The sequence below is a fragment of the Podarcis liolepis genome (assembly GCF_965112155.1).
Source record: "Podarcis liolepis genome assembly, chromosome: 9".
Taxonomy (NCBI): Eukaryota; Metazoa; Chordata; class Lepidosauria; order Squamata; family Lacertidae; genus Podarcis; species Podarcis liolepis.
The window spans coordinates 14664595-14691417 of NC_139564.1; the positions used below are offsets into that span (position 1 = coordinate 14664595).

A 26823-nucleotide genomic window follows, 5' to 3' on the forward strand; every position below is an offset into this window, starting at 1 on the left:
AAGAGGAATAAAGCGATGATGGAAAGAGAGAGCTGTAGGAGGAAAACATTAGCTCAACAACTATTTGGATTATGTGTGGGTTGGAATGTATGGTTGCGGCTGCATACATATAAATATACAGTATGGGACAGGGAGCATCAACAAGTATGAAATGACAGCTGTCTGACACTTCACTGTTGCATCTAGTTATTTACACGTTGTAAGTCACATGCTTCTGGTACGTCTGTGTTTGGCAAAAGAGAGAGCAGAGCAACAGTTCTTTAAAACGAAGGCTGCGAGCACACCAGACAGATTTCTCCCAAGAATGCTGAGAACCATAGTTTCTTTTAAAAAAAAAGATATTTATTAAAGATTTTAAACATTAAATTTACATACAACACAATACAAAACACAATAAACAGCAAAAAACAACAACAAAGGTAACATATAATAACAAACACACCACAAAATCAAACATTCCACATCCATCTTTTCTTAAGTTTTTGGACTTCCTCACATCTCCCATTTTTGCGTTCCCAGTTAAGAATTATGAACAGCAATTTATCACCTTACTTCAACACTTATTTTGTAGTTTTCAAAAATTATGTCCCCGACTTTAAGCATTGTTATCAAATAGTTAGACACTTAATTTAGACACTTAATTTAGACACTTAATTTAGACATAATGTTATTCCAAAGTTTATCTTATATCTCAGATCTTACTTATTCTCATGTTTCTTTCAGCTAAGTTGCTGGTGCCATGTTGATTTCAGCCCTGCATCCTTCTTAGCATTCATACAATTTACAATGTTTTTGTAAGTAGTCCTTAAACTTTTTCCAGTCCTCTTCCACTGCCTCTTCTCCCAGGTCTCGGATTCTGCCAGTCATTTCTGCCAATTCCATGTAGTCTATCAGTTGCGTCTGCCATTCTTCCACGGTGGGCAAATCTTGGGTCTTCCAATATTTTGCTATAAGTATTCTTGCTGCTGTTGTTGCATACATAAAAAATGTTCGATCCTTCTTTAGCACCCTCTGACCAACAATACCCAAAAGGAAGGCCTCTGGTTTCTTAGAGAAGGTATACTTAAATACCTTTTTCAATTCATTATATATCATTTCCCAGAAAGCCTTAACCCTAGGGCAGGTCCACCAGAGGTGAAAGAATGTTCCTTCAGTTTCCTTACATTTCCAACATTTGTTATCAGGGAAGTGATATATTTTTGCAAGCTTGACTGGGGTCATGTACCACCTATATATCATTTTCATAACATTTTCTTTCAAAGCATTACATGCCGTGAACTTCACACCGGTGCTCCATAACCTTCCCTAGTCAGCAAACATAATATTGTACCCAATGTCCTGTGCCCATTTTATCATAGCTGATTTAACCGTTTCATCTTGTGTATTCCATTTTAACAGCAAGTTGTACATTTTTGAAAGTACCTTAGTCTTAGGTTCTAACAGTTCTGTTTCTAGTTTCGATTTTTCCACCTGGAATCCTATTTTTTTTATTCAAATTGAAAACCTCCTTAATCTGAGCATAATGTAACCAATCTCGCACTTTATCCTTTAATTTCTCCAAACTCTGCAATCTCCAAGTATCTCCATCTTTTTCTAGTATCTCCCAATATTTCGACCATTTGGCCTCCATATTGAGTCTTTTCCGGGCCTTAGCTTCCATTGGTGACAACCACCTTGGGTTTTTGTTTTCTAGTAAGTCTTTGTATTTTGTCCAGACATTAAACACTGCTTTCCTGACAATATGGTTCTTGAAAGCCTTGTGACAGATGGCAGTCCATGGGTAAAATTGAGAGTGGTTAATATTCTCCAGGGCCAACTGTTACCACTGGTCTTATAAAGGACCTGTGAGAGGCCTCTTTAATGCTTGTTCTTATACAGAAAGAAAAGAATCAGACTGAACCCTGACCAAAGGCCTGGCGGAACAGATCCGTCTTGCAGGCCCTGCGGAAAGATGTCAAGTCCTGCAGGGCCCTGGTCTCTTGTGAGAGAGCGTTCCACCAGACCGGGGCCACTGCTGAAAAGGCCCTGGCTCTGGTTGAGGCTAGTCTAATCTCCCTGGGGCCTGGGATCTTTAGGGTGTTATTATTTGCAGACCTTAAGTTCCTCAATGGTGCATACCAGGAGAGGCGGTCCTGTAGGTACGAGGGTCCTAGGCCATATAGGGCTTTAAAGGTGAAAACCAGCACCTTAAACCTGATCCTGTACTCCACCGTGAGTCAGTGCAGCTGGTAAAGCACTGGATTAATGTGCTTCTGCGGTGAGGACCCCATGAGGAGTCTCGCCGCAGCATTCTGCACCAGCTGGACTTTCTGAGTTAGTTTCAAGGGCAGCCCCACATAAAGTGAGTATTGTGGCACAGTGCAAAATTCTCTCTCTTTTAGTTTGTGCTCAAGCCAGTAAACCTACGAGCGTGAAAAGATTTGGGAGTGAAGTCTTTAATCCAAGGTGGTGAACCTCTAGCTCATGAGCAGAACGTAGCCCTCAAGGTTTTTCTTTCTAGGTTGCTCTCTCCAACTTTTGAGTACTCGCTCTAGACAGAATTGATCACTTTCCCCAATCTGCACTCTCAAGTGCCTGGCTGGAACGTCATACCCTGCAAGCGTCCCAGAAAAACTGGGACATCCCATTTTTTATCGCAAGAGCACGGAGACCATTTTCGTTGCCATGATCTCGCGTGATTTCACAGTGTGATTTCCCCTCAAAAGCATCTTTTGGGGGAGCTGCAATCTTGCACAGCGCCCCAAAACACGCCATATCCAAAAAGTGGTGTGTGTTGTGCGCTGCTCTGGTTCGCCAGAAGCGGCTTAGTCATGCTGGCCATATGACCTGGAAGCTGTACACTGGTCAAGTGAGATGAGCACCGCAGCCCCAGAGTCGGCCACAACTGAACCTAATGGTTAGGGGTACCTTTACCTTTACCTTACTCTTACAATGATAAAAATGTTCTGGATGGCAGCAAAAAATGGCTGCCATGGACAGCACACACACAGAGAGAGTTGTAGCCCTCAAGCAGGAAATTGGTTTCTCATCCTTGTCTTCTGGGAGACCATTCTAAATCAGGTTGTTGCTTGTTAGTAGGTACTGTGCAATGAGATCTGTGTGTATGTGTGACACCACACAATAGTACACAGCCCAGGAATTGCTCACTTGTTCACAGTTTCCTACCTGGTCATTTGCAGGTTAGAGGTAAACTAGGAGCACTGAGGAAAGAGGTCGGAAGAGTGGACGGCAGTGCCATTGACTTCATATTTAATTCATTTAGCAGAGCAGGATCATAAAGAGGAAGAAATGTCAAACGTCGAGATTGCTATAGCAACCTTCAATTTGCTGCCATGTGGATTTACTGTCCATGTCTTACCTTTTATGCTGGTGCCCCCCCCCCCCCCGCCGATCTTCAAAAATAATGTGTGAGGTCTTAGATCACTGGGATTTTCAGACGCCCTCCAGGCTTTTCTCTGCTACTGAGAGAATTTCTCTATTTTCTGATAGAATCTGGGAAGTCTATCTAGAACTGGGAGCCAATTATCAGAGAGCTGCTAACTACATTCCTTTCTGGAATTCACAGGTACCTAAATGGATTTGTCTGCCTGCTGTGGCCTTGTAAATTAAGATGACAAATTAAGGCCTCATCTGCATTATACATTTCAAGCAGTGTCATTCTACTTTAGGCAGCCTTGGCTTCCTGCAAAGAATCCTGGGAATTATAGGGTGCTGAGAGTTTTTAGGAGACCCCTTTCTCCCTCACAGCTACAATTCCCAGAGTGCTTTCACAGTCAATGCCTCTTCCCAGAGAACTCTAGTTCTCTGAGGGGTATCCTCTCAGCACCCTTAACAGTTAATTACCATACTTTTCTGTCTATAAGACGCACCCATGTATAAGATGCCCCCTATTTTGGGGGACTCAAATTTAAGAAAATGGGGGGGGGATTGCCCAGAGTTGTTTATTTTTTGGGGGGGGTGGGATTGCAAAGGACAACAATGGCGATTGCGCTCGTCAGCGAGCCCACCAATCGTCTGCATGCAACACAACAGGAGCCGCAAATCACAGCAGCCCTGGACGCATCCATAAATCACTCACAAAAACACTGCTGTCATTCTCCACCTCATGTCTCTCACCAATCACCCTTGCCTCTGATGCACTATCCGTTTATAAGATGAGCCCCCCATTTTTGAGGTTCTTTTCCCAGAAAAAACTTACCTAATACACAGAAAAATACGGTAACTCTTTTCACTTGTGCAAAAGCTTGTGCTAGACCAGAAAGCAGGAACTTGTAGCCCTCCAGTTTTGCTTGCCTAGCCCATGCTAACTAGAAATGATGGGAGTTGGGAGTGGAGTTCAAAAACCTCTGGAGGGCATCAGGCTCTGCAGCCCTGTGCTACAGCTTCCAGAAACATGAAAATTGCTTCCGATTATACCAGTGTGCAAAATCATCTCTTGGCACGAACACAAGTATTTGCAGAACAGTGTTAACCATTGTTTCCATTCTGCTGCTTGTGGGTCTTTGGATCCAGACATTTGCATAAAACTCTTGGTTCTTCATAGCACATGGAGCCATAGATGTATATCAATATAGAGAGTAAAAGGAATAAATGGCACAATAATGAATGTGGAGGGGTTGATTTGTGGCTTAAATATATTTTGGTTTCCTCCTTCATTCCTTGTTATTTGTTGAGCATGTAACGTTAGATAGGAGATAATAAATTGGCCAGGTTTTGTGGGGTATTTATAAACACAAGTATAAAGCAGGCAGATAATACGGAACTGTCGAGAATATCCTTTTGACAACTTTTATTTTTTTAAACGTTGTTTAATTATCTTGGAAAGGAAGTTTAGTTAAGGCTTGAACCATGTCCAACAGCATAATTCTTTCTTTAAAAGCCTCTTTTTCCAGATAAACATGCTTTTACTTACAGATGAGAGGGCAGATCGAGTTGCTTGATACCCAAATTGATCCCAGTTTTTCTCTCTCACTCAGCTGGATGTGTTTAGCTGTTCTGTTTCAAAGAAAATTAGTCATAGGAAATGACCACTTTAGATTTCAGAGAAGAAAGAGAATTAGTCTAAGTTAAAGAGGGCCTGGGTTTTTCAGCTAAGCAATCCTTACATTTCAATAGAGAATTTTTATCCTTTCTGATATAAGAGAGGCATTTTTTTCCAACTTGCCTGCTTGGCCTGTTCTTTTCCTGACTGGTTCTAAAAATCCAGGAGAAAAACTGAGGACCTGGCTTTTTTTTTATGATGTACTGAGAGATGATTTAGCTCCATCTGGTCTAAGGTCAGATCTGGTCCTACCACTAGACAGAGTGATGCAGTGGCCTCAGGCAGCAAAGAAGGCCGGGAAGGCTAGTGAGATGTTGCAGAACAGAGCTGCATGTGCCACATGGTCTACACTGTGTCCCCTAAACTTATCTGCTCCCCACAGATTCTGTGGAAAACACTGTCCCATCAGCAGTGTCCAAGTAAAATTCGACAACAGGTATAGTCGGTTTCTGGGCATAGAATGGGAGAAAGTGCCATCTTGTCCTTTGACTCAGGCAGCGAAACATCTTGGGCATCTGAAGGAAGCAGTGATGAGGCCATGATCTGGGATATTATAGGCCTGTGCCCCGTCTTCCATTCTTGGTTATAGTAATTGAACAGTGGTGGTTGAGCAGTCATTTCTGGATTAAACAGATTATCTAGATCAATTTCAGAGCAGCTTTAGGGCAGGGTTCTGTACTGAGACAGCTTTGGTTGCCCCGTTGGAAAACCTACATTTAGGAGAGAGGTGGGAGAGTATGACTGCACTGATTCTCCTGACTCTTTCCCTGTTCAGTTCAGTACCTTCAGCTTCTGAAGTGACTAGCAGTGCTGGGAGCATCACAGTCCTGTTGCTCCACTCGTGCCTTGCTGGGAAGATCCAAAAGGTGGTTCAGGAAGGAAGCTGTTATTCGCCTGTTTGGGAGTTCACTGATGGAGCTAGCCCAGTGGATCTCATTCAGGGATCTTTATGAGCACCACAATATCTTATGATTTTCCCTGGTTAACAGTTTGTTTCCAAACTAAATTAATGGTCCCAGCGTAGGGTTGCCATATTTCAAAAAGTAAATACCAGGACCCGAACGTTGTTGAGCTGATGTGAGCCCAAGGTGTCTGAAGGAATGCCTCTTTTTTCCAACAGTTAAGGTCTGAGTACGAAAAGTTTTTTTGCAGTCCGATCAACTGTTCGCGAGAGAAAGAAAATTAAAGTGACAAATGAATTAGGTTTTGGTAACAAAAAAATGGGATGGGATAATGAAAAAGAAAAATTGCAAACCCTAGAGGGTGGTCTGTTCCATACGACACTTCCTGAGAGTGAGACTTAACATGACAGTGGGAATTAACACATACCTGTGGGGGTTCCTGTGCATGTAAACCAGGTAGATAGGACGCGGGTGGCACTGTGGACTAAACGACTGAGCTTTGCTGATCAGAAGGTCAGTGGTTTGAAACCCCACAACCGAGTGAGCTCCCATTGCTCTGTCCCAGCTCCTGTCAACCTAGCAGTTTGAAAGCACACCAGTGCAAGTAGATAAATAGGTACCGCTGTTGCAGGAAGGTAAACGGCGTATCCGTGCGCTCTGGTTTCCGTCACGGTGTTCCGTTGCGCCAGAAGCAGTTTAGTCTTGCTGGCCACATGACATGGAGAGCCGTCTGTGGACAAACGCTGGCTCCCTCGGTCTGAAAGCGAGATGAGCGCCACAACCCCATAGTTGCCTTTGACTGGACTTAACCATCCAGGGGTCCTTTACCTTTACTTTTTAAACTAGGTAAGGGGGACCTCAGCCTAGGGGCCAAATGCAGACCCCCTCAAGTGTCCTGTTTTAAGCAGGACATCCTGGATTGATAGAAGACACCCAATCCAGGATGTCTTGTTTTGCTTCTCATGCCCTGGCCACACCAGAGCGTGGGAACAAAAGACACATGTTTTTTGGTTCCGCGCTGTGGTGCAAGTCAGTTGGTTCACATCAGAGTATGGAACCCAAAGACGGAAGAAAAGCTTATCTTGACCCGTGCATCGCCACTTTTCTTCCTCCTTCTGCTCCTCCCACTTCTGGCATGATATAAACGCTGCAGCAGACATCATAACTGGGCTGAGCCTCAGGACATCAATTTCCGCTAATGGTCTGGGTGAATAGATGTATCCATACATACAAAAAGCCCACTAGAGTAGGGGCCACCCATGCTTCCAGGAGAAGGGAATTCTGCAGAAATAGTGCCTCCCCCACTAATCTCAGGGTCTGGGGTGGCTGATATAGGAAGATGTATTGGGGTCCCAAGTCATTCAGGGCTATATTTACTAACGTCACCAACTTGAACTGGGCTTGGCAACGTTCAGACAACCAGTGTTGGCCCTGACAACCATTGCTGTACCGTTCTGCACGGATGCTCCAAGCTAGAACTTTAGTGGCCAGATTCTGCACTGGCTGCAGTTTTCAGACCGTCTTCAAGGGCACTCCTGCCACAGAGCATTTTGCCGCAGAGTATTCTACATGAGGTTTCAATAGCATGGATTTCTATGGCAAGGTTTCTGGTCCAACATTGGTCATAGCTGGCAAACCAAGCTGGCAAACCAGCCATAGTTGGAAACATGCACCCCTTGCCACTGAAGCCACCTGGGCCTCCAATGTCAATGGTGGATCTGGGGTTACTCATCCAATTGCCAGACACGAGAAGCAGCCACCAGCAGCACCTCCGTCTTGTCAGGAGTCTGTTTCATCCTGCCCATCTGTTATATTGTTCCACAAAGGCCATGAACAGAAAGGGACCCATTTCAGTTCAGTTCCTTATTCAATACATAGTGAATATACACTCCTATTGCCCTCTTTTCTCATCCCTGAACCATCGGTCATCACTCTTTCCTTTCCACTGATCGCGTTGGCGGCTGTAAGGTTGGGCTTCCTGCTCCACCAACAGCCATTCATTTGTCAGATCAGCTTCTGCAATGCCCTGAGAACTCAGTCTGAGCTCACAAGTGCCTCAGCTCTGAATGGAAGGTTTTATTGTGCAGGAGTGTGTGTGTGCGCGCACGCAAGCAATAGGTTGCTGCCAAGAAGAAGCTTGCCATAAAACTGCCTGGCTCATTTAAGGAGAAAGTTAGGCCTGCACCAGGGACCGGCACCATGACTCTGCTCTTCAGACTGATCTCTGAAGAACAGAGAGATCTGGAAAATATTATTTCCCTAATATTTCAGCAGGGATGTGGGTGGCGCTGTGGGTTAAACCACAGAGCCTAGGACTTGCCGATCAGAAGGTCGGCAGTTCGAACCCCCATGATGGGGTGAGCTCTTGTTGCTCGGTCCCTGCTCCTGCCAACCTAGCAGTTTGAAAGCACGTCAAAGTGCAAGTAGATAAATAGGTACCACTCCGGCGGGAAGGTAAACGGCATTTCCATGCACTGCTCTGGTTTGCCAGAAGTGGCTTAGTCATGCTGGCCACATGACCCGGAAGCTGTACGTCGGCTCCCTCAGCCAATAAAGCGAGATGAGCACCGCAACCCCAGAGTCAGCCACAACTGGACCTAACCGTCAGGGGTCCCTTTACCCTTTAATATTTCAGCACCAAGCTGCTATGGTGAGGAAGCCCTCCACTACCCGCACAAAGATGCCTCTTCTCACGTGTCATACAGATGTTTGTGTATTGTCCACATTGCATATATAACCTGCCGTACCTTCAAGGATATTCAGGCAGTGTAGACGCTTCTCCCCCTATCGGTTATTAGACTGAGAGGCAGAGTGAGTGGCCAAAGGACACTCACTGAGCTTCACTGTCTCAGCAGGGATCTCAACCTGGGTCTCCCCATTCCAGTACTATATCAAATTGGTCCTGCCAGTTCAAGGACACATTGCAACCAGGCCCAAGCACTTAAGAGGGTGTGGCCTAGAGAGGGGCGTGGCTTAAGGAGGGCGTGGCCTGTGGAGAGTTCCAAGGTCCAGATAGAGAGGGCTTGAAGGCCCCCTGGGTCTGTGGTTTCCCACCCCTAATCTAGCATGTGGATGCAAACAGGGCAACTGAAGAATTCCAAAGGTTTCAATGCTGCCGAGTCAACGAGTTAGATAAAACGGGATGAAAGTGCTTTTGTGTCCAGCCGCGCTTAACGCCCTGGGATTTCTAAGCAGGATCGTGCGCCAAAATGGGCTGAAATGAGCCGAAGAGAAACTGTGTGCTATATTAGCACAGCTCTTCCATACTAATAAGACATGTGAAAAGAAGATGACAAATTGCTCTGGCTGGGATGCGCAGAGATTCTGCACTGTAAATTATTAGTTAAATAAAAAGCCAGCTCAGTAATGCAAGCAAGGTTACATTAGACATATTCTTCACACTGTTTTGTTCATTTAATTATTTTATGTCAGCGGTGAGACCTCCAACCATCAATGAAGGGAATTTGCATTCAGAGGCAAATTACCAGCTGTGCCCCTCTCAGTGGGCTGAATGAGCCACATGGATTAAAGATGCTGGGTTGGGATTTTGGTTTTTCGATTTTAAAAATGGTAGGATGATAGAGTGAAGCTTTTCCAGGGTAAGACAGTCCTTTTCTACACTGGATTTCTCAAGCTTTCATGTCAACTATTGAAACTTGTAGGCGGTAATAAGAGTTGAATTGCTGGTGTTAGTAAATGGGAAGAAAATGCAGAGATGAGCTTACCACTAGCTGGAACTTGGCCCGAGAAGCTGGTTAAAGTGAAGATAGGTAAAGGTAAAGGGACCCCTGACCATTAAGTCCAGTCGTGACCGACTCTGGGGTTGCAGCGCTCATCTCGCTTTATTGGCCGAGGGAGCCGGCATACAGCTTCCGGGTCATGTGGCCAGCATGACTAAGCCGCTTCTGGTGAACCAGAGCAGCGCACGGAAATGCCGTTTACCTTCCCGCCCGAGTGGTACCTATTTATCTACTTGCACTTTGACGTGCTTTCGAACTGCTAGGTTGGCAGGAGCAGGGACCGAGCAATGGGAGCTCACCCTGTCGCGGGGATTTGAACCACCAACCTTCTGATCGGCAAGTCCTAGGCTCTGTGGTTTAACCCACAGCACCAGGGCAAATAAAAGGAGGTGGAGCTAGGTGTTTAATCCCTTGCCAGTCAAGGGATTACTTGATCCGGAGCAGGGGTAGCCAATGGGGTGTCTCCTATGTGCTTTCCCACCAGATCTCTCTTTAGCCATGTTGGCCGAGGCTGATGGGGGTTGGAGTCCAATGACAATACATGTGAAAAGGATCTAGGAGTCTTGGTTGACCACAAACTTGACATGAGCCAACAGTGTGACGCGGCAGCTAAAAAAGCCAATGCAATTCTGGGCTGCATCAATAGGAGTATAGCATCTAGATCAAGGGAAGTAATAGTGCCACTGTATTCTGCTCTGGTCAGACCTCACCTGGAGTACTGTGTCCAGTTCTGTCTGGGCACCACAGTTCAAGAAGGACACTGACAAACTGGAACATGTCCAGAGGAGGGCAGCCAAAATGGTCAACGGCCTGGAAACGATGCCTTATGAGGAACGGCTAAGGGAGCTGGGCATGTTTAGCCTGGAGAAGAGGAGGTTAAGGGGTGATATGATAGCCATGTTCAAATATATAAAAGATGTCATATAGAGGAGGGCGAAAGGTTGTTTTCTGCTGCTCCAGAGAAGTGGACCCGGAGCAATGGATCCAAACTACAAGAAAGAAGATTCCACCTAAACATTAGGAAGAACTTCCTGACAGTAAGAGCTGTTCGACAGTGGAATTTGCTGCCAAGGAGTGTGGTGGAGTCTCCTGCTTTGGAGGTATTTAAGCAGAGGCTTGACAACCATATGTCAGGAGTGCTCTGATGGTGTTTCCTGCTTGGCAGGGGGTTGGACTCGATGGCCCTTGTGGTCTATTCCAACTCTATGATTCTATGATTCTATGACAACTGCAAGGCACCACATTGGCTTTGTCCTACGTGTTTTTACCTCTCGCCCTGTTGCACCCACAGCTGTGGAAAGATATGGGTATGTTTCCCTATCAATGGTTGTGAGGAGTCTAACCACTGTGATTGGAGAAATAGGAGATGGCATACCCTCCAACATTTCTCTGATTAAAATAGGGATGCCCTATTTCATAATAAAATAATAATGTAAATTTCATTATTTATAGCCCACCCATCTGATTGGGTTGCTCTAGCCACTCTGGGCAGCTTCCAACAAATATAAAAACATAATGAAATTCAAAAACTTCCCTGTGCAGGGCAGCCTTCAGATATCTTCAAAAGCAGTGGTGTCCAAACTTTTTTCAAAGTTTTTATCGGTGGTTGCAATAACCAATGTTCCCTATCTTTAAGTCTGAACAAAATGCTTGTTTAACCTGGAGGTAGGCTGTCTGAATTGTGCATTGCTTTGTAATGATTTGTTGGGTCTCTGGACTGTAATAAAGATTGATTGATTGATTGATTGATTGATTGATTTTTCAAAGAGGGCCAGATTTGATGAAGTGAAGGGCCGTGGGGGCTGAGTAAAGTTGTTGACCTTTTTTAAGGATTGGAGTGAGTTGTTGAGCTTCTTTTAGGACTGACGAAGTTGTTGAGGTTTTTTTTAGGATTTTACCCCAGGAAATAAACTGCCACAGGGGCTGGATTAAACCGACCGGTGGGCTGGATTAGGCCCCCAAAACGGACTTTGGATATGCCTGTTCTAAAGGTTGTATAGTTATTTATCTCCTTGGCTTGGGGGGGGGTGTCACATAACTCCATACCCTCCAACATTTCTCCAGTGAAAATAGGGATATCCTAAGGAAAAGCGGGACATCCCAGGGTCAAATCAGAAATTGGGATGGCTTATGTAAATCTGGGACTGTCCCTGGAAGATAGACAAACCTGGAGGCTCTGAGATAGTAGTTTTTACAAATTCGTTACCACAGCTTAAGTATGTATGTATGTTGCTGGTTGCAGAAGAAATGACTAGGTATGAATTCAGTGACCCTGGTGACAGCTTCCTGTTGTGATTCGGAAGTCAAAGTTTATTAATACTGTACAAGATCATGAGTTAATTATTTTATCGTCTCCTAGCAGAGTTAGCTCCAGCTGTGTTGGGGGACCATTGGGTCAGACCTCCCCCATGGGCCTCCCTCCTTTATCGAGTCAACTGCATCCTGGTATGCCCTGCAGAGGACAACATTTTGGAGGTCCCAGGTCGCAAGGTGGTTAGATTGGTCTCAACTAGGGCCAGGGCCTTTTAAGTACTGGCCCCGACTTGGTGGAACGCTCTACCACAAGAGACTAGGGCCCTGCGGGACTTGACATCTTTCTGCAGGGCCTGCAAGACAGAGCTGTTTTGCCTGGCCTTTTGTTTGGACTGTCTGACCCTTATGGTTCCCTCCCCTTATGGTTTTGATCTATGGGCTATTATTAAAATGAGGCTACATTTTAAATTGTATTTTTAACCTGTATTTTAAATTGTTTTCCCCCTCCCCTATTATGTTTTTATTGCATTTTTACTGGTGTTAGCCGCCCTGAGCCTGGCTCTGGCCGGGGAAGGTGGGGTATAAATAAATTATCATCATCATCATCATTATCACTGGAGCAGATCCAGGAGGTTCCCATCCTTGGGCCCCGTGCTGGGTCATGGGTCCTTGGTAGATACCCCTTTATGAAAAAAGAGAGAGAGAGAGCGATCTTATCTACCAGCTGCATGATTTGGGAAAAATGGGGGTGAAATGTCCATTTGGATTCTGTATCTGCTGAAATCTTCCTCAGCTAGCGTGAGCTGAGAACAGGAAATCTCTGGTATATAACGCATGGGCTCAGAGAAGGGTAGAACAGAGCTGAAGATTGTGGGAGAATTTGGCTGGGGCGATGGAAACAGCAGCACACCATTGCCAGCAGCGTTAACACAATTGAGGATCTCATAGGGTCTGACGGCCATGTACAAAGCACAGATCTTCGTTTTTATTTATTTGTTTTGCACAGATGTTCTGTAAAAGGTAGGGCTCATGACTAGGGCATGTTTAAAAACCCACATGTCTTATTTTATCATATCTCTGCGATTTTCAGTGCAAAGTCCAGTTTTAACTGATCTCTAGAGGAGGAGAGTACACTCAGGAAAAATAATAGAGAGCAGCTTTTCCAAGCCATGTTCATAGCAATTAGCTCTTGGGTGTTGTGTCTCGTTCTGTGATTTTGGCTTCTCCAGTGCTGAAATGTTAGAGTTCAGCCAACACAATTGTTTCTTTCAGTGTCCACGTTGCAGGCTGAAGACTCTTTTGCCATATGTTTGAAACCTGCATGAATTACAACTGATTTGACGGGGGCTTGCTGAATGTAGCTTTCTGCTTTTGAAGGCACAGATTTTATGAAGTGATGGGAAATGGATTTTTAGTGAAAATCTCTAGCATCATAAACATGGCAGCTTTTAGCCAATTACGTGGAAGCTAGGCCTCTTCACAGCTGTGACATTTCTCTTCCACTCTTCCCCACAAAGGAGGACAGGCATAGACTATCCAGAGGTCACCAAACTTTGGGGGCCCATGAGTACATCTGCTAACCAGAGACACTGTTCGAAGAAACATGCACACACTGAAACCCTCTACGCAAATGCACGGCACAACCACATACATTCTTCCCTCACCCGCAACAACTAGGCTTGGGGAAAGCCTCCTATTATCACAGAATACACATTTTATGTCTAATTTCAGTGGTGGTGGTGGTGGTGAACTACAACTCCCATCATCCATAAGCATGGGCCTGTTAGAATTCCCGCTCCATGATTGCAGTCATGGGATTTTTGTCTATCACATGATTGTGTATGTTTTGACTCCACAGAGTGGGAAGTGACGGAGACAGAATGTTTGTGTTACTGTGTTCCGTGAAGTGGACTATTGTCCTTTGTTCTTTCTCTTTGCTGTCTGATGCTAGAGAGAGAGGAAGCCATGTTGCAGTGCTCTGTGTGTGTTTATATGTAAATAAAGGAGATTAGCCAAAATGCTGAGTTGCTGAGGCCTGTCACGCATATGCTGCGAAGACTCTGCAAATCCCTAAGTGTGCCGCTGTCGGTTGGTATCGGTCGCTGTGATGTTCGGGCTGAGGAAAGCTTTTGAAGCTCCCAAACGAAAAACCAGGAGGGAGAGAACATGTCAGTTGGGCATGTGTCTCTGCCAGGGTCCTACTGGAGTGTACGCTGAACTCCTGACAGGGCCTTGCTGCCTGGTGCTGATGGGAGTTGTAGTCCAAAACATATGGCGGGTACCAGATTGGGAGAGGCCAATATTTATATGCCTGTGACTGTGTATGTTGAGGTTCATTGTCTCATTTTCATCTAAGGTACACTGCGAAGATGGTTTTAGCCCCTTGTTGAATGTGTGAATATGCTTGATGCCATTTGTGATACGGGCAGCAGCCATTTTTAATTTGGATAATAGTTCCTGGTAATGTGCTGTTTCATATGAGTTATCTTCTGAGCACATTTTCCTGCTGCTGTGAACTAAGGCGTGCTTGGAGATGAACAATGTCGCTCGCTAATTGCCATTTACCCCCAGAGAGAGACAGAAGCATATGGACTATTTTTCTTGTGGCATGACCTCTCCAGTGCTGAGACAGTGCAAAATGAGCTCAAAAGAAGTATGAAAACTTTAACATTAAATAGAACATGAATAGCGCAGGCCGATAAGAGGTTGCTGCAGAAGCTCTAGAATCATAGAATCATAGAATCATAGAGTTGGAAGAGACCACAAGGGCCATCGAGTCCAACCCCCTGCCAAGCAGGAAACACCATCAGAGCACTCCTGACATATGGTTGTCAAGCCTCTGCTTAAAGACCTCCAAAGTAGGAGACTCCACCACACTCCTTGGCAGCAAATTCCACTGTCGAACAGCTCTTACTGTCAGGAAGTTCTTCCTAATGTTTAGGTGGAATCTTCTTTCTTGTAGTTTGGATCCATTGCTCCGTGTCCGCTTCTCTGGAGCAGCAGAAAACAACCTTTCTCCCTCCTCTATATGATATCCTTTAATATATTTGAACATGGCTATCATATCACCCCTTAACCTCCTCTTCTCCAGGCTAAACATGCCCAGCTCCCTTAGCCATTCCTCATAAGGCATCGTTTCCAGGCCTTTGACCATTTTGGTTGCCCTCCTCTGGACACGTTCCAGTTTGTCAGTGTCCTTCTTGAACTGTGGTGCCCAGAACTGGACACAGTACTCCAGGTGAGGTCTGGCCAGAGCAGAATACAGTGGCACTATTACTTCCCTTGATCTAGATGCTATACTCCTATTGATGCAGCCCAGAATTGCATTGGCTTTTTTAGCTGCCGCATCACACTGTTGGCTCATGTCAAGTTTGTGGTCAACCAAGACTCCTAGATCCTTTTCACATGTACTGCTCTCAAGCCAGGTGTCACCCATCTTGTATTTGTGCCTCTCATTTTTTTTCCCCAAGTGCAATACTTTACATTTCTCCCTGTTAAAATTCATCTTAATGGAGTGATTTTAGCATCTCCCACAAAAGTGCTCCCGGCACCTAATCTGCTGTAGGCGGGTTAACCTGTCAAAAAATGTTCAAATGTGGTGTGTGACCCATTGAGTTCTCTAAGTGGGAAGTGCAACAAAAGGTTGCAGCACAGAATGCTCTTGCTCAGGGTTCCAGCCACTCCTTTCAGGAGACCCCATTCCATCTCCAAAACAGGTTTTCTGTTTTCTTTTCTTCTCCTCCAGCTGTTTGTAGTTTATTTTATTTTTATCCTGGTGGCTTCAAATTATAAGGCAGTTTAGAAATTTGTAAAGTAAATAGGTTAAAGAAGAATCGCAGACTGGTGTGGAAATGTGGTAAACTGAAGACTAGAAAAATAAGGAAATGAGAGAACCCCAAATTTGTCCATTCTGAGAAGGAGATAGAGAAATGGCACAAGGGAAAGAAGAGGGAAACATGTGTTACTTTTTGCTTAGGTGCTTTCACTAGCATTATCCAAGGTAACCTAGCAGATACTCCCACTTTTTAAGTACAAAGGAAAGTTTTTGTTCCTTGTGTTACTTTTCTGCCTGGTATTTCCAGGAAAACAAGTGATCATGCTTTCCTAGGAACGAGACTGAAATGTCAGCTACAAAGTAATAGCACTTACTAGCTGGCTCCCTCCAAGAATGACCCACATTTGCTTTTGAGGACTTTGGGTGGACTCCAAAATGCTTGAAGAGGAAGCAACATCGACAACAAACCCATATCAGCACAGTGTTTGACTCTGTCAAGTGCTGGCTCTACCAACCTTATCCAGCTTGTTTCGGAAGGTAAAAAGTATAGATTTTCATTCAACGATTAGCATACTTTATGGACCTCAAATCTGAGCATCTCACCAGGCTACCGCTGACATTTACAGCAGTCAGAACTGCTTGGGGGATATAAATGGGAATAAGCTCTTAGTTACAGACTGTTTTTCCAGCTAATTATTTATATTACGGTAGCAACCAGATACTGCAGCAGTCATTTGAGTGTCTGGCATATTTAGGCAGCCTCTTTGTACATGCCACACATCCTCTCAGACTAATTTCTTATACTGAGCCTGGGTGGGATTTCGGTTTTAAACTAAAGACGATTAGAGGTCAGGGTCACTGGTGCTCAATCCAGGACCTGCAGTCTAGTGGCGAATTAATACCTGCAGTGGCAGAAAAATGCAGGGGCCCTGTTTGAACTGCTCATCTTTTTTGTTGTTGCTTTAAAGCATTTTCATACCCTCCAACATTTCTCTGATGAAAATAGAGATGTCCTATTCCATACCCTTCGACATTTCTCCAATGGAAATAGGGATGTCCTAAGGAAAAGTGGGGGACGCGGGTGGCGCTGTGGGTTAAACCACAGAGCCTAGGGCTTGGCGATCAGAAGGTCGGCGGTTCGAATCCCCATGACGGGGTGAGCTCTTGTTGCTCAGTCCCGGCTCCTGCCAACCTAGCAGTTCGAAAGCACATCAGAGTGTAAGTAGATAAATAGGTACCGCTTTGGCTAGAAGGTAAACGGCATTTCCATGTGCTGCTCTGGTTCACCAGAAGCGGCTTAGTCATGCTGGCCCCATGACCCGGAAGCTGTACGCCGGCTCCCTCGGCCAATAAAGCGAGATGAGCGCCGCAACCCCAGAGTCGGCCATGACTGGACCTAATGGTCAGGGGTCCCTTTACCTTTAAGGAAAAGTGGGACATTCCAGGATCAAATCAGAAACTGGCTTCTGTAAATCCAGGACTGTCCCTGGAAAACAGGTACACTTGGAAGGTCTGGCTTTTTAATTGAGGGAAGCCTGCAGGGGGCAGCTTTCCCAGGTTTGAGAAAGACACCTGTTGAAACTCTTGGGATCCACTGCCAGTCGGTGTAGATAAGACAATTCTGAACTAGATGGATCAGTGGTCTGGTTTGGTATAAAGCAGTTTCCCAAGTTCCAATGTGAAATGCATTTAGCACAATAGGACTGCTGCCTCCCAGGTGTACAAGAAGCCACGTGCATTCATGTTCTAAGTAGTGATAAGCTGCAGAGCTGCAGGGGCTGCTTCTTTTGACGCCCCCATTACAGCCTGCTTGTCAGACTTCCCCCTGCGATCGGCAGTCGGAAGCATGACCTCTGGAAAGTGTATTGCCGTGCCTGATAATTAAAGCATTCAGTGCTCCCACATTGTTCCCAGGAGTGAGGTTTTGCCAGGGGCAGCACTCGTCGTGAGGATGACACTAATTTGGTGCTTAATGCAGGCAACAACCATCGCATTTCCTTCCCTCCCCAGCAGCCAAAAGTCTCACAGAGCTTGTTTCTTTCCTTTCTTTTTCTTTTTGGTTCGTATCAGGTTTTCTGCCTCATGACAGTGAGCTCATTTCTCCCTCTCCCTTCTTTTAAATAGGAAAATAAACACATTTATCTATCCTCTGGGATCTTTAAAAAGCAGTAGCTCCAATTAGCTTTCGTTATTGGCAATGGTAGAGGAGAAAGGGTCAAGCAGTGTCAGGTCGAAATCTCACCTGCTTTCCTTTCCTTTTCCTAATGCATAACATCAGTGGGGGAGGCACTGCAGGAAGGCAGAAAGAAAATGCGGCTCTCTGCCCCAAGGAACTTACAATCTGAACAGATGTCAATAAACTTGGATGGCTTTAAGAGAGGGTTGGACACATTTATGGAGGACAAAGCTATCAGTGGCTACTGGTCATGATGGCTCTGTTCTGCCTCCAATTTCTGGGGGCAATGTGCTTTTGAACGGCAATTTGCATGGAATCACAGGTAGGGAGAGCGCTGTTGCACCCAGGTCCTGCTTGCAGGCTTGCCATGGCCATCTTTTTGGCCACTTTGGGAAGATGATGCTGGACCAATTGGGCTGTTGGCCTTGATCCATCAAGTTCTTCTTAAGTTTGCAGACAGGGTGGTGAGAAGAGAAGGGAAGGAGGAAAGGTAGCAAAGGATGGATGGAAGGAAATGTAGGTACGTGTAAGCTCTTTAAAGTGGTCCTGACTGCAGATGATCAAGTATATAGCAGTGAAGGGCAGGGTCAGAGGAGCAGCCAATGTGATATTTGTGCCTTTGTGAACTTAGCCTACATATCTACAAGTGTAGCCTCATTTCAGATATGGCGACAAATTTGTGATGGCTGGGGTGGAGACTGCTGCCATGATGGTGGTTCAAAGGATCTCTCCAGACTATAATAATAATAATAATTTATTATTTGTACCCCGCCCATCTGGCTGGGCTTCCCCAGCCACTCTGGGCGGCTTCCACAAAAACCAAAAAAACACTAAAATATCATACATTAAAAACTTCCCTGAACAGGGCTGCCTTAAGATGTCTTCTGAATGTCAGGTAGTTGTTTATCGTTTTGACATCTGATGGGAGGGCATTCCACAGGGCGGGCGCCACTACCGAAAAGGCCCTCTGCCTGGTTCCCTGTAGCTTTGCTTTTCGCAATGAGGGAACCGCCAGAAGGCCCTCGGCGCTGGACCTCAGCGCCCGGGCAGAACGATGGAGGTGGAGACGCTCCTTCAGGTATACTTTAAAATGGCAAATCAGGCGTTTGTTTGTTTTTCTCTTTTTGTTTCATTCCTTTCTTTGTTTCGCTCTATTTTTTTTTTCTTTTCATGTTTGGCTATACATCTTACAGTATTAGAATGTATGCGTGTCCTATAAGGAAACTGATTTTCTAAATTTGATTCTGGAAATTGGCAGAATCTGAGCTTTCCATAGATGTTTTGCTAAGTTTTTTCCCTGTTTCCTTCTGTTGGAAACATCTGTGACACAGCTCTAGCAGAAGCTTGAATCTAAATTGTTCTGTTTCGGCAAGACTTTGATGTCTTGGAAACATTATTTTGATCCTGCCTATGGACCTTTTCCCCAAAGCCAATAAAAGCCAATAAATAGATGTCTTTCCATGGTGACATATTTCCCCCTTTATTGAACTAGTTCCAAAGTATTACGGCTCCATACAGAAGTGAATAAATAGAGACCTTAGAAGTCACTTTGTGTGCATTTAAAACCCTTTCATTCCAAAAGCAAAGCAACTACCCATTCCATGATGAAAAGATAGCTTTTGTTTGAGTCAAGCTGTATAGACAATTGGCTACTATGTACAGAAGTGCTTTCAGTATTCCTTTATTGCTTTTAAGGGAATGTAATTGGTTTGGATTGAAAGAAATCTGATGCAATCAAGTGGTTGGAGGAGCAGAAAATTATTCTAGCACAGTGGTAGCATAGCCGATGTGGTACCCTGCAGATGATGTTGGACTCCAGTTCCCATAAGCCCCAGACAACATGGCCAGTGGACAGGGATGACAGGAGCTGTAGTCCAAGAACACATGGAGGACTGCAGGTTTCCCCAGTGACATGAGCAAGCCACCAGTAAACCACACTGAGCAAGTTGGAGTTAAGTCTTTATTAGCAAAAACAGGGTCTGCACAGGAGTATCGGGCCTAAAGAGCACAGCAACTCATCCTTGGTAGGTCTTGCCCCCATAAAGCAGTTGCTGAGATTGAGGTTCTCCGCATCTCCACAGCTGCATATGTCCCCTCCTCTGCAGGGTTTTCCCCAAGCAATTGGAGACTGTGCCTGCATGAAGCTGACTTCTCCACTGCTCTCTTCATACCTCTCCTGGTTCTGGGACACCAGGGGGAGAGGAGCTTACAGCAGGAGGGAGAGACACCCATGTCTCTTCAGCAGCCAGACTCATCTCTGCCCCTGGGCCTGCTTTCTCTCCTGCTTCTTCTTCTTGCTCTGAGTCTGGACTTATCACTGCCACAGACTCTCCCCTCTCACTAAGCCCTGTTACCTCTTCAGCTTCCGACACCTCTTCCTAATCTGCTCCCTCTGATCACTCATCATTGTCCCACCACCATTCCCCTGGCTGTGAGTCTTCTACCCTTAGGGGTTCCCCAGCTGGTTCCTCCCACTATTCCTCTGCGTCCAACCAGTCTGTGACACCCAGGCCTGCTCTGTTGTTGTTGTTTAGTTATTTATTTGTGTCCGACTCTTCGTGACCCCATGGACCAGAGCACGCCAGGCACTCCTGTCTCCCACTGCCTCCCGCAGTTTGGTCAAACTCATGTTGGTAGCTTCGAGAACACTGTCCAGCCATCTCGTCCTCTGTCGTCCCCTTCTCCTTGTGCCCTCCATCTTTCCCAACATCAGGGTCTTTTCCAGGGAGTCTTCTCTTCTCATGAGGTGGCCAAAGTATTGGAGCCTCAGCTTCAGGATCTGTCCTTCCAGTGAGCACTCGGGGCTGATTTCCTTAAGAATGGAGAGGTTTGATCTTCTTGCAGTCCATGGGACTCTCAATGTCTCCTCCAGCACCATAATTCAAAAGCATCAATTCTTCGGCAATCAGCCTTCTTTATGGTCCAGCTCTTACTTCCGTACATCACTACTGGGAAAACCATAGCTTTAACAATACGGACCTTTGTTGGCAAGGTGATGCCTCTGCTTTTTAAGATGCTGTCTAGAATGCTGTCTAGGTTTGTCATTGCTCAGGCCTGCTCTAGCACATGCTTATGCATAAGGGGAAGAACATCTTCAGAATTAGTTTCACTGCTCTCATGTAACACTCAAACCTGAAGTATAAAACAGCCTTTGCAATCGAATGTGTTTAAATCAGGAGCTTAACTTGTATTAGGACATTATTTATTGTGGAAGCCGATACTGGGGTGTGGGTGGGTGTGGAGGTTTTATATAGTTTCAAAGACTGCCTTCACCAGTCTCATTAGAAAGAATATCTGGTGGCTTATCCTTTAGAAGATATAATTAAATTGAAGTTCTTGGAACAAGCAGGTCTTCGCCGTGCTTCATTGGGGCCCAAACTTTCAATACTGCCTTGCAATGCATCAAAGTAATTGCTAGTTGCTTCTGCTCAGGTTTGTGAAACATTTGGTTTGGTTTAGGAAATGTTTTCAAAAGTAATAGATAACTTGGCCATGGTGAAGATGATGAAATCAGATAAACCAGGCACAAGACTAGTGGGGGAAATAAATAGTGGCTGCTGCCACTATATAGTGGTACTTAACTGGACTAAATAATGTTGACCAGCTGTTTGTGTTTTTGAATGCAGAACATTATTTAAGTATTAGGCTGTTGAAAGAATTTTTCAGTTTATTACATTTCACTTTCACAAAATTCCCTAACCAAGGACAGGGAACCTATGGCCCTCCAGAGTCCCATCATCCTTGACAATCAGTCATGAGGACTGATGGGAGTTGGAGTCCAAGATGGTCTGGAGAACCATAGGTTCTGCATCCCTGGTATTAAGCCTTATCACCAAACCTGCAGTAAAGTTTTCTGCCTAGATAAGATTTCTAACTGAGGAAACAAAATCCACCCATAAGTCACTGAACAACTTAATTTCCTGCCTCGAAACCTATCGCTTGCTGCTTCCCAGCATAAATATATATACATGTATTTTGCAAGTATAAATGGATGCCCCTAATTTTAACAATTCACAGCTACAAAATACGTGAATTATTAAAGTGAAGGGCATTCAACTTTTTTTTTTTGCCAGCCTTGCTTTCCTTATGCTTTTGCAGCAGTCAAAACCTTTATTAAGGCAAGGAGACTAGATAGCTTAGCACCTTAGCCTAGTCACAAATGGGATGGGGACTTTAAATATGCACTGTCTTTTGCTGCTCCTACAAGGGTCAGTTTCTGGAACTTTTGGGGACACCGTTTCTGCATCTTGATTTCTTTTCAGGTCCGTGCAACCTAAAATCAAAATCAAAGCCAAATCTTTTGTTGTTGTTATTCAGCTTCTTAAGCAGCAATGAAGCATTTGTCCTTGATGTGTGTCCAGGTGATCATAGGCCAAAGATGCAAAAGCAGCCAAGAAGATTCATGTCCTATCTGGAGACTTTGAGTTTTGACACACACACACAAAAAGTCCATTACACATCTGAATTGTGTCTGGTTTCATTTCCACCATCAGCCTCTTAATTTAGTCTGGCTTCCTGAACTAAAAGTATTTCACAGATGTTTGCTGCGTGCTCCCAGGCGTCCCAGAATTTGTTTCCGCCCTCCGTGAAAGCTTCCCTCAACATACACAGGAGTCTATTGTGCATAGACCTGCCAAGGCTACTGTGTTGTCCCCTCCATTTCCATGGGTATGGAGGGGCTCTCTCTCAATCTCTCTCTCTCTCTCTCTCTCTCTCTCTCTCTCTCTCTCTCTCTCTCATCACATGACCTTCCAGCTTGCCATCCGAGAAGCAGCAGGAGTTAGTGCAAGTTCAAAAACCTTCCTTCTTCAAGAACAGACAGACATTATACATCACACCAAGAAAAGAGAGGGAATGCATCCTTTAAAGACACCGTGGAATGGCATAAAAATGCATTATGTATAAATAAACTTTTAGGGGGAAAAATACTAGAATTCAGTAGAAGTAGACAGGGGAGACTGCAAAAAAGTGGCCTGTGTGTCTGCATAGTGATGATGATGATGTTGATGCTGATGATCATTTTTATTATCACGATTAAAATGTATAGACCACTTCACAGCATAAACCCATCAAAGTGGTAAAATACAGAAACAGAAAAATAATCCAACATACCTTAAAACAATAAAACCATCCATTCAAACTTGAAAATATAACAGGACAATTGTTGACGGGCAACTTCATCGCCCACATTCTGCTTTCTTGTGGTTCCTTATAAACTCAACTTGATTGGTGAGCCATTCAAAGAGAGGGCTGTTCTCTGCAAAGAAGGATACATGGCCACCCTAAGAGAGAAACCTTGCAGCTTGGACTTGGGGCGCAGACAAGCACACCAAAGCTTGCTCTAATTGTAAGAGATCAAGGATGCCAAGCAGTCCTCCAAAAGGACCATGGGCTTTGCTGAAAAATAAACACGTATTCAACTAACCATTGCCTCCTGTTTAACCTTATATATATATATATATATAAAGAAGAATCAGCCTTCTGTTTCATCACATCTTTGAAGGTGCACATGAGTCTCCTTCCCCAATTTAAAATAAAATAATTATATGATCTGGACAGGCCTAAGGAAATGTTGACCTCTCGTCTTCATTTGATTTCTTTATTTTTTGTTTTGTTTGAGTGTTTATTAATTTTCCAATAAAAACATCCAATTAATATATCAAATCACAATCCAATAAAATAAAAAACTAAAATAGAAAAAAATCAAATAGTCTTCCAAATTATAATCTTAAATTTACGGCTTCCCACAGTCTGAATTTTGAAGTGTATCTCTGTCCTGCCTCTCATCTCTCATCGATGTTTTCATATTTCTGTATCTCTATTTTATCTCTCCAAGCATGTCTCTGGCCCTGCGATCCTCTTGATTCATTTATTTCTAATATGTAAATAAACGTTGTTCTGTGACTTTCATTGGTTTTTTTACAAACAGCCTTGTGGTATCCAGTAACTGGCATTCAGAAGCATTGCTTTCTCCAACGGTGGAGGCAGAGCATAGCCATTATGGCTAGTAGCCATTGATAGCCCGGTCGGCTATTAATTTGTCTAATCCTCTTTTAAAGACATACAAGCTGGGGGCCACCCCTGTCTCCTGGGGGAGCAAGGTCCGTAGTTTAGTTTTGCACTGCGTTGAAGAAGTCCTTTCTTTTATTTTCCCTGAATCTTCCAACAAGATGTGTTGTTGCTGTTTGTTAACAAGTGATGGAAGTTGAGCTAATAAAGCTTCTTTCCCACCTCCCCTCCTTCTTCCCTAACTAGGAGAGTCTGCCAGCCTCATTATGGAAGAGCACAATGGCTCTGCAGAGAGTCCCCAGCTGAACCAAGGGCGGCATGTTGCCATTAAGTGTGGGTGGCTGAGGAAGCAAGGAGGCTTTGTGAAGACTTGGCACACCCGCTGGTTCGTTCTTAAAGGGGAGCAGCTCTATTACTTCAAAGATGAGGACGAAACCAAACCCTTGGTAAGTACAAAGCAAGAGGGTGCAAGGTGAGGTAGATGGGTGGGCAATAAGGGACTGTGGCGTTTGCCCTCCTATGTGTGTGACATCATACTGGGTTCATAGGGAAAGGGTTAACTAATTGTAAAATGACTAACCAATGGGAACCCAGGGGGCAGAGTTAACTTGTATAAGGTTAGTTAGAAGGAGTTAGAGTTGTTGAGAAGTCAGTCTGGAGTTAGAAGAGACAGAGAAGATAAGTCTGTGGCTTGGGCTAGTCTGGTGTGAGAGAGTGAGAGAATATGTTAAGAGGAGTCAGTCAAACAGTTGAGATAATCAGTCAGAAGGTATTAGGAAGGTATAGGCTGGTAAAGAAGCTAAAGTTAAGATACTGACAGGAAGATTATCTGAGAAACCATAAACTTGTTAATGTTTGTAAAATAAACTTCTTGTTTTTTTGTTTCACTTTTAACAACTGACTGGACTCAGTGTTTTACCAGAGAATAACTGGTTGATGTCAGTGGGGAAGCGAGCACAGTGGTGGAACAGGGACCAATAGACCATTAAACGTCCAGGGACCCTGTGTGATCATCACAGGGACCAACAGGAAAGGGGCGGAAACTTGTTTGAGCTGTTACAGTGGTGCCCCTCAAGACGAATGCCTCGCAAGAAGGAAAACTCGCTAGACGAAAGAGTTTTCTGTTTTGGAGGTGCTTCGCAAAACGAATTTCCTATGGGCTTGCTTCGCAAGATGACAATGCCTTGCGAGTTCCTGCGGTGTTTTTTTCCTTCCCCCCCTTTTCTAAGCCGCTAAGCCACTTATCAGCTGATCCAATCAGCAGATAAGCCGCTAAAAGCCGCTAATAGCGCTAATAGCGCTAATAGCGCTAATAGCGCTAATCCGCTAATCCGTCAATGGGCTTGCTTCGCAAGACGAAAAAAACGCTAGACGAAGAGAATCACAGAACGGATTCTTTTCGTCTTGCGAGGCACCACTGTATATGCTCCAGGCACAAGGATGGCTACCAACCTGATTGTGATGTGAAAGCATTTGGCTTTGTAAGAGAGAGGGAGCTGACCCACCCTCTCCTTTGGTCCAGCCCACCCAGAGCGTTTTGGTATGGAGTTCCATCAGAGAAGGAAGTTGGGAGTCTGTCACAGAGAGCTTCTGTGCCAATGTCCAGTGTAAGATTTATCATTTTACAGTCATACCTCTTGTTACGTTTGCTTCAGGTTAAATCTTTTCAGGTTGCGTCTTGCGGCAACCCGGAAGTACCGGAAGGGGTTACTTCTGGGTTTTGTTGCTCGCGCATGCACAGATGCTCAAAATGATGTAACGCGCATGCGCAGAAGTGGCAAATTGCGACCCGCGCACTCGCAGACGCAGGTTGCGTTCTGCTCATTTTGCGAATGGGGCTTCGGAATGGATCCCGTTCACAACCAGAGGTACCACTGTACATCTTCATCATAAAACTCCAAAATCTTCTACCACTGTGCACAGTGGTCTCAAGTCAAAGAAGCAAGAAAGGAAAAAGAAAATGTAGAAATTTCTTATAAGTGGGGGTGATGTGGTTATGTGTTGCTTCCTAAATAATAGTGAGAAGGAAGTTGGGCATTTATTTTATTAGTGCAAAATATAGATTTCAGAGAAGTTCAAGAAGGAGCTGAAGGAGTCATGATTCTTTGCTAACTGGTCTGGAAGGTTGGATGTCTCCCCCATTCTCCAGCAACCATTGCCTTAATGCAGGGGCAGATTTTGGTCTAACATTACAGCTCTAAGTCTCGAGGGAGATCAGAGGTCTGCAATGTGTTTCGATGACCAAAAAACCAGATGAAGATATTTAGCCACTAACTTGGTGAGCTCCTGATTATTCCCCAATAATGGAAAATGTATGACCTCTAACTCTGGTTTCCATTTGGGGATGCAGAGTTGATCTACGTGCTGGTTTTAACCTTTAAAGCCCTATATGGCCTAGGACCCTCTTACCTATGGGACCACCTCTCCTGGTATGTCCCACGGAGGACCTTATGGTCTTCAAACAAAAACACCTTGGAGGTCCCGGGCCACAGAGAGGTTAGGCTGGTCTCAACCAGAGCCAGGGCTTTTTCAGCTGTGGCTCCAATCTGGTGGAACGCTCTGTCACAAGAGACTAGGGCCCTGCGGGACTTAACATCTTTCTGCAGGGCCTGCAATATGGAGCTGTTCCACCAGGCCTTTGGCCAGGGCACAGCCTGAACCCCTCCTTTGGCAATCCTCACAGAACTCTAGCCCAATGGTTGCCATTAATCTGATTTGAACTGATTTTATAATGAAATGATTTTAGAATGTTGTATCATTTTACTGTTGTTCGCCGCTCTGAGCCTGGCTTCGGCTGGGGAGGGCGGGATATAAATAAAATATTATTAGGAACCGCTGGCAGAGATCAATTCATAGTTTACATTTAAGAACAAAGGTTTGATCATGATGATAATATGGTGCCTTGAGCAAGGACAAAATTTGGTACT

General features: G+C 44.7%; 1 protein-coding gene across 4 annotated transcripts in view; it reads left to right on the forward strand.

Annotated features, from left to right (window-relative positions):
* The window catches only part of ARHGAP24 (Rho GTPase activating protein 24), a 408313-nt gene that overhangs the window by 101870 nt on the left and 279620 nt on the right, over nt 1-26823 (forward strand). For all 4 annotated transcript variants that reach the window (XR_014515543.1, XM_083458713.1, XM_083458714.1 and 1 more), the window contains one exon: nt 24143-24342. Coding sequence is in view for 3 of the 4 variants with exons in the window: in XM_083458713.1 (XP_083314839.1) it covers nt 24143-24342 (200 nt within the window). In the remaining variant the exon portion in view is untranslated. The remainder of the gene's footprint in view (nt 1-24142; nt 24343-26823) is intronic.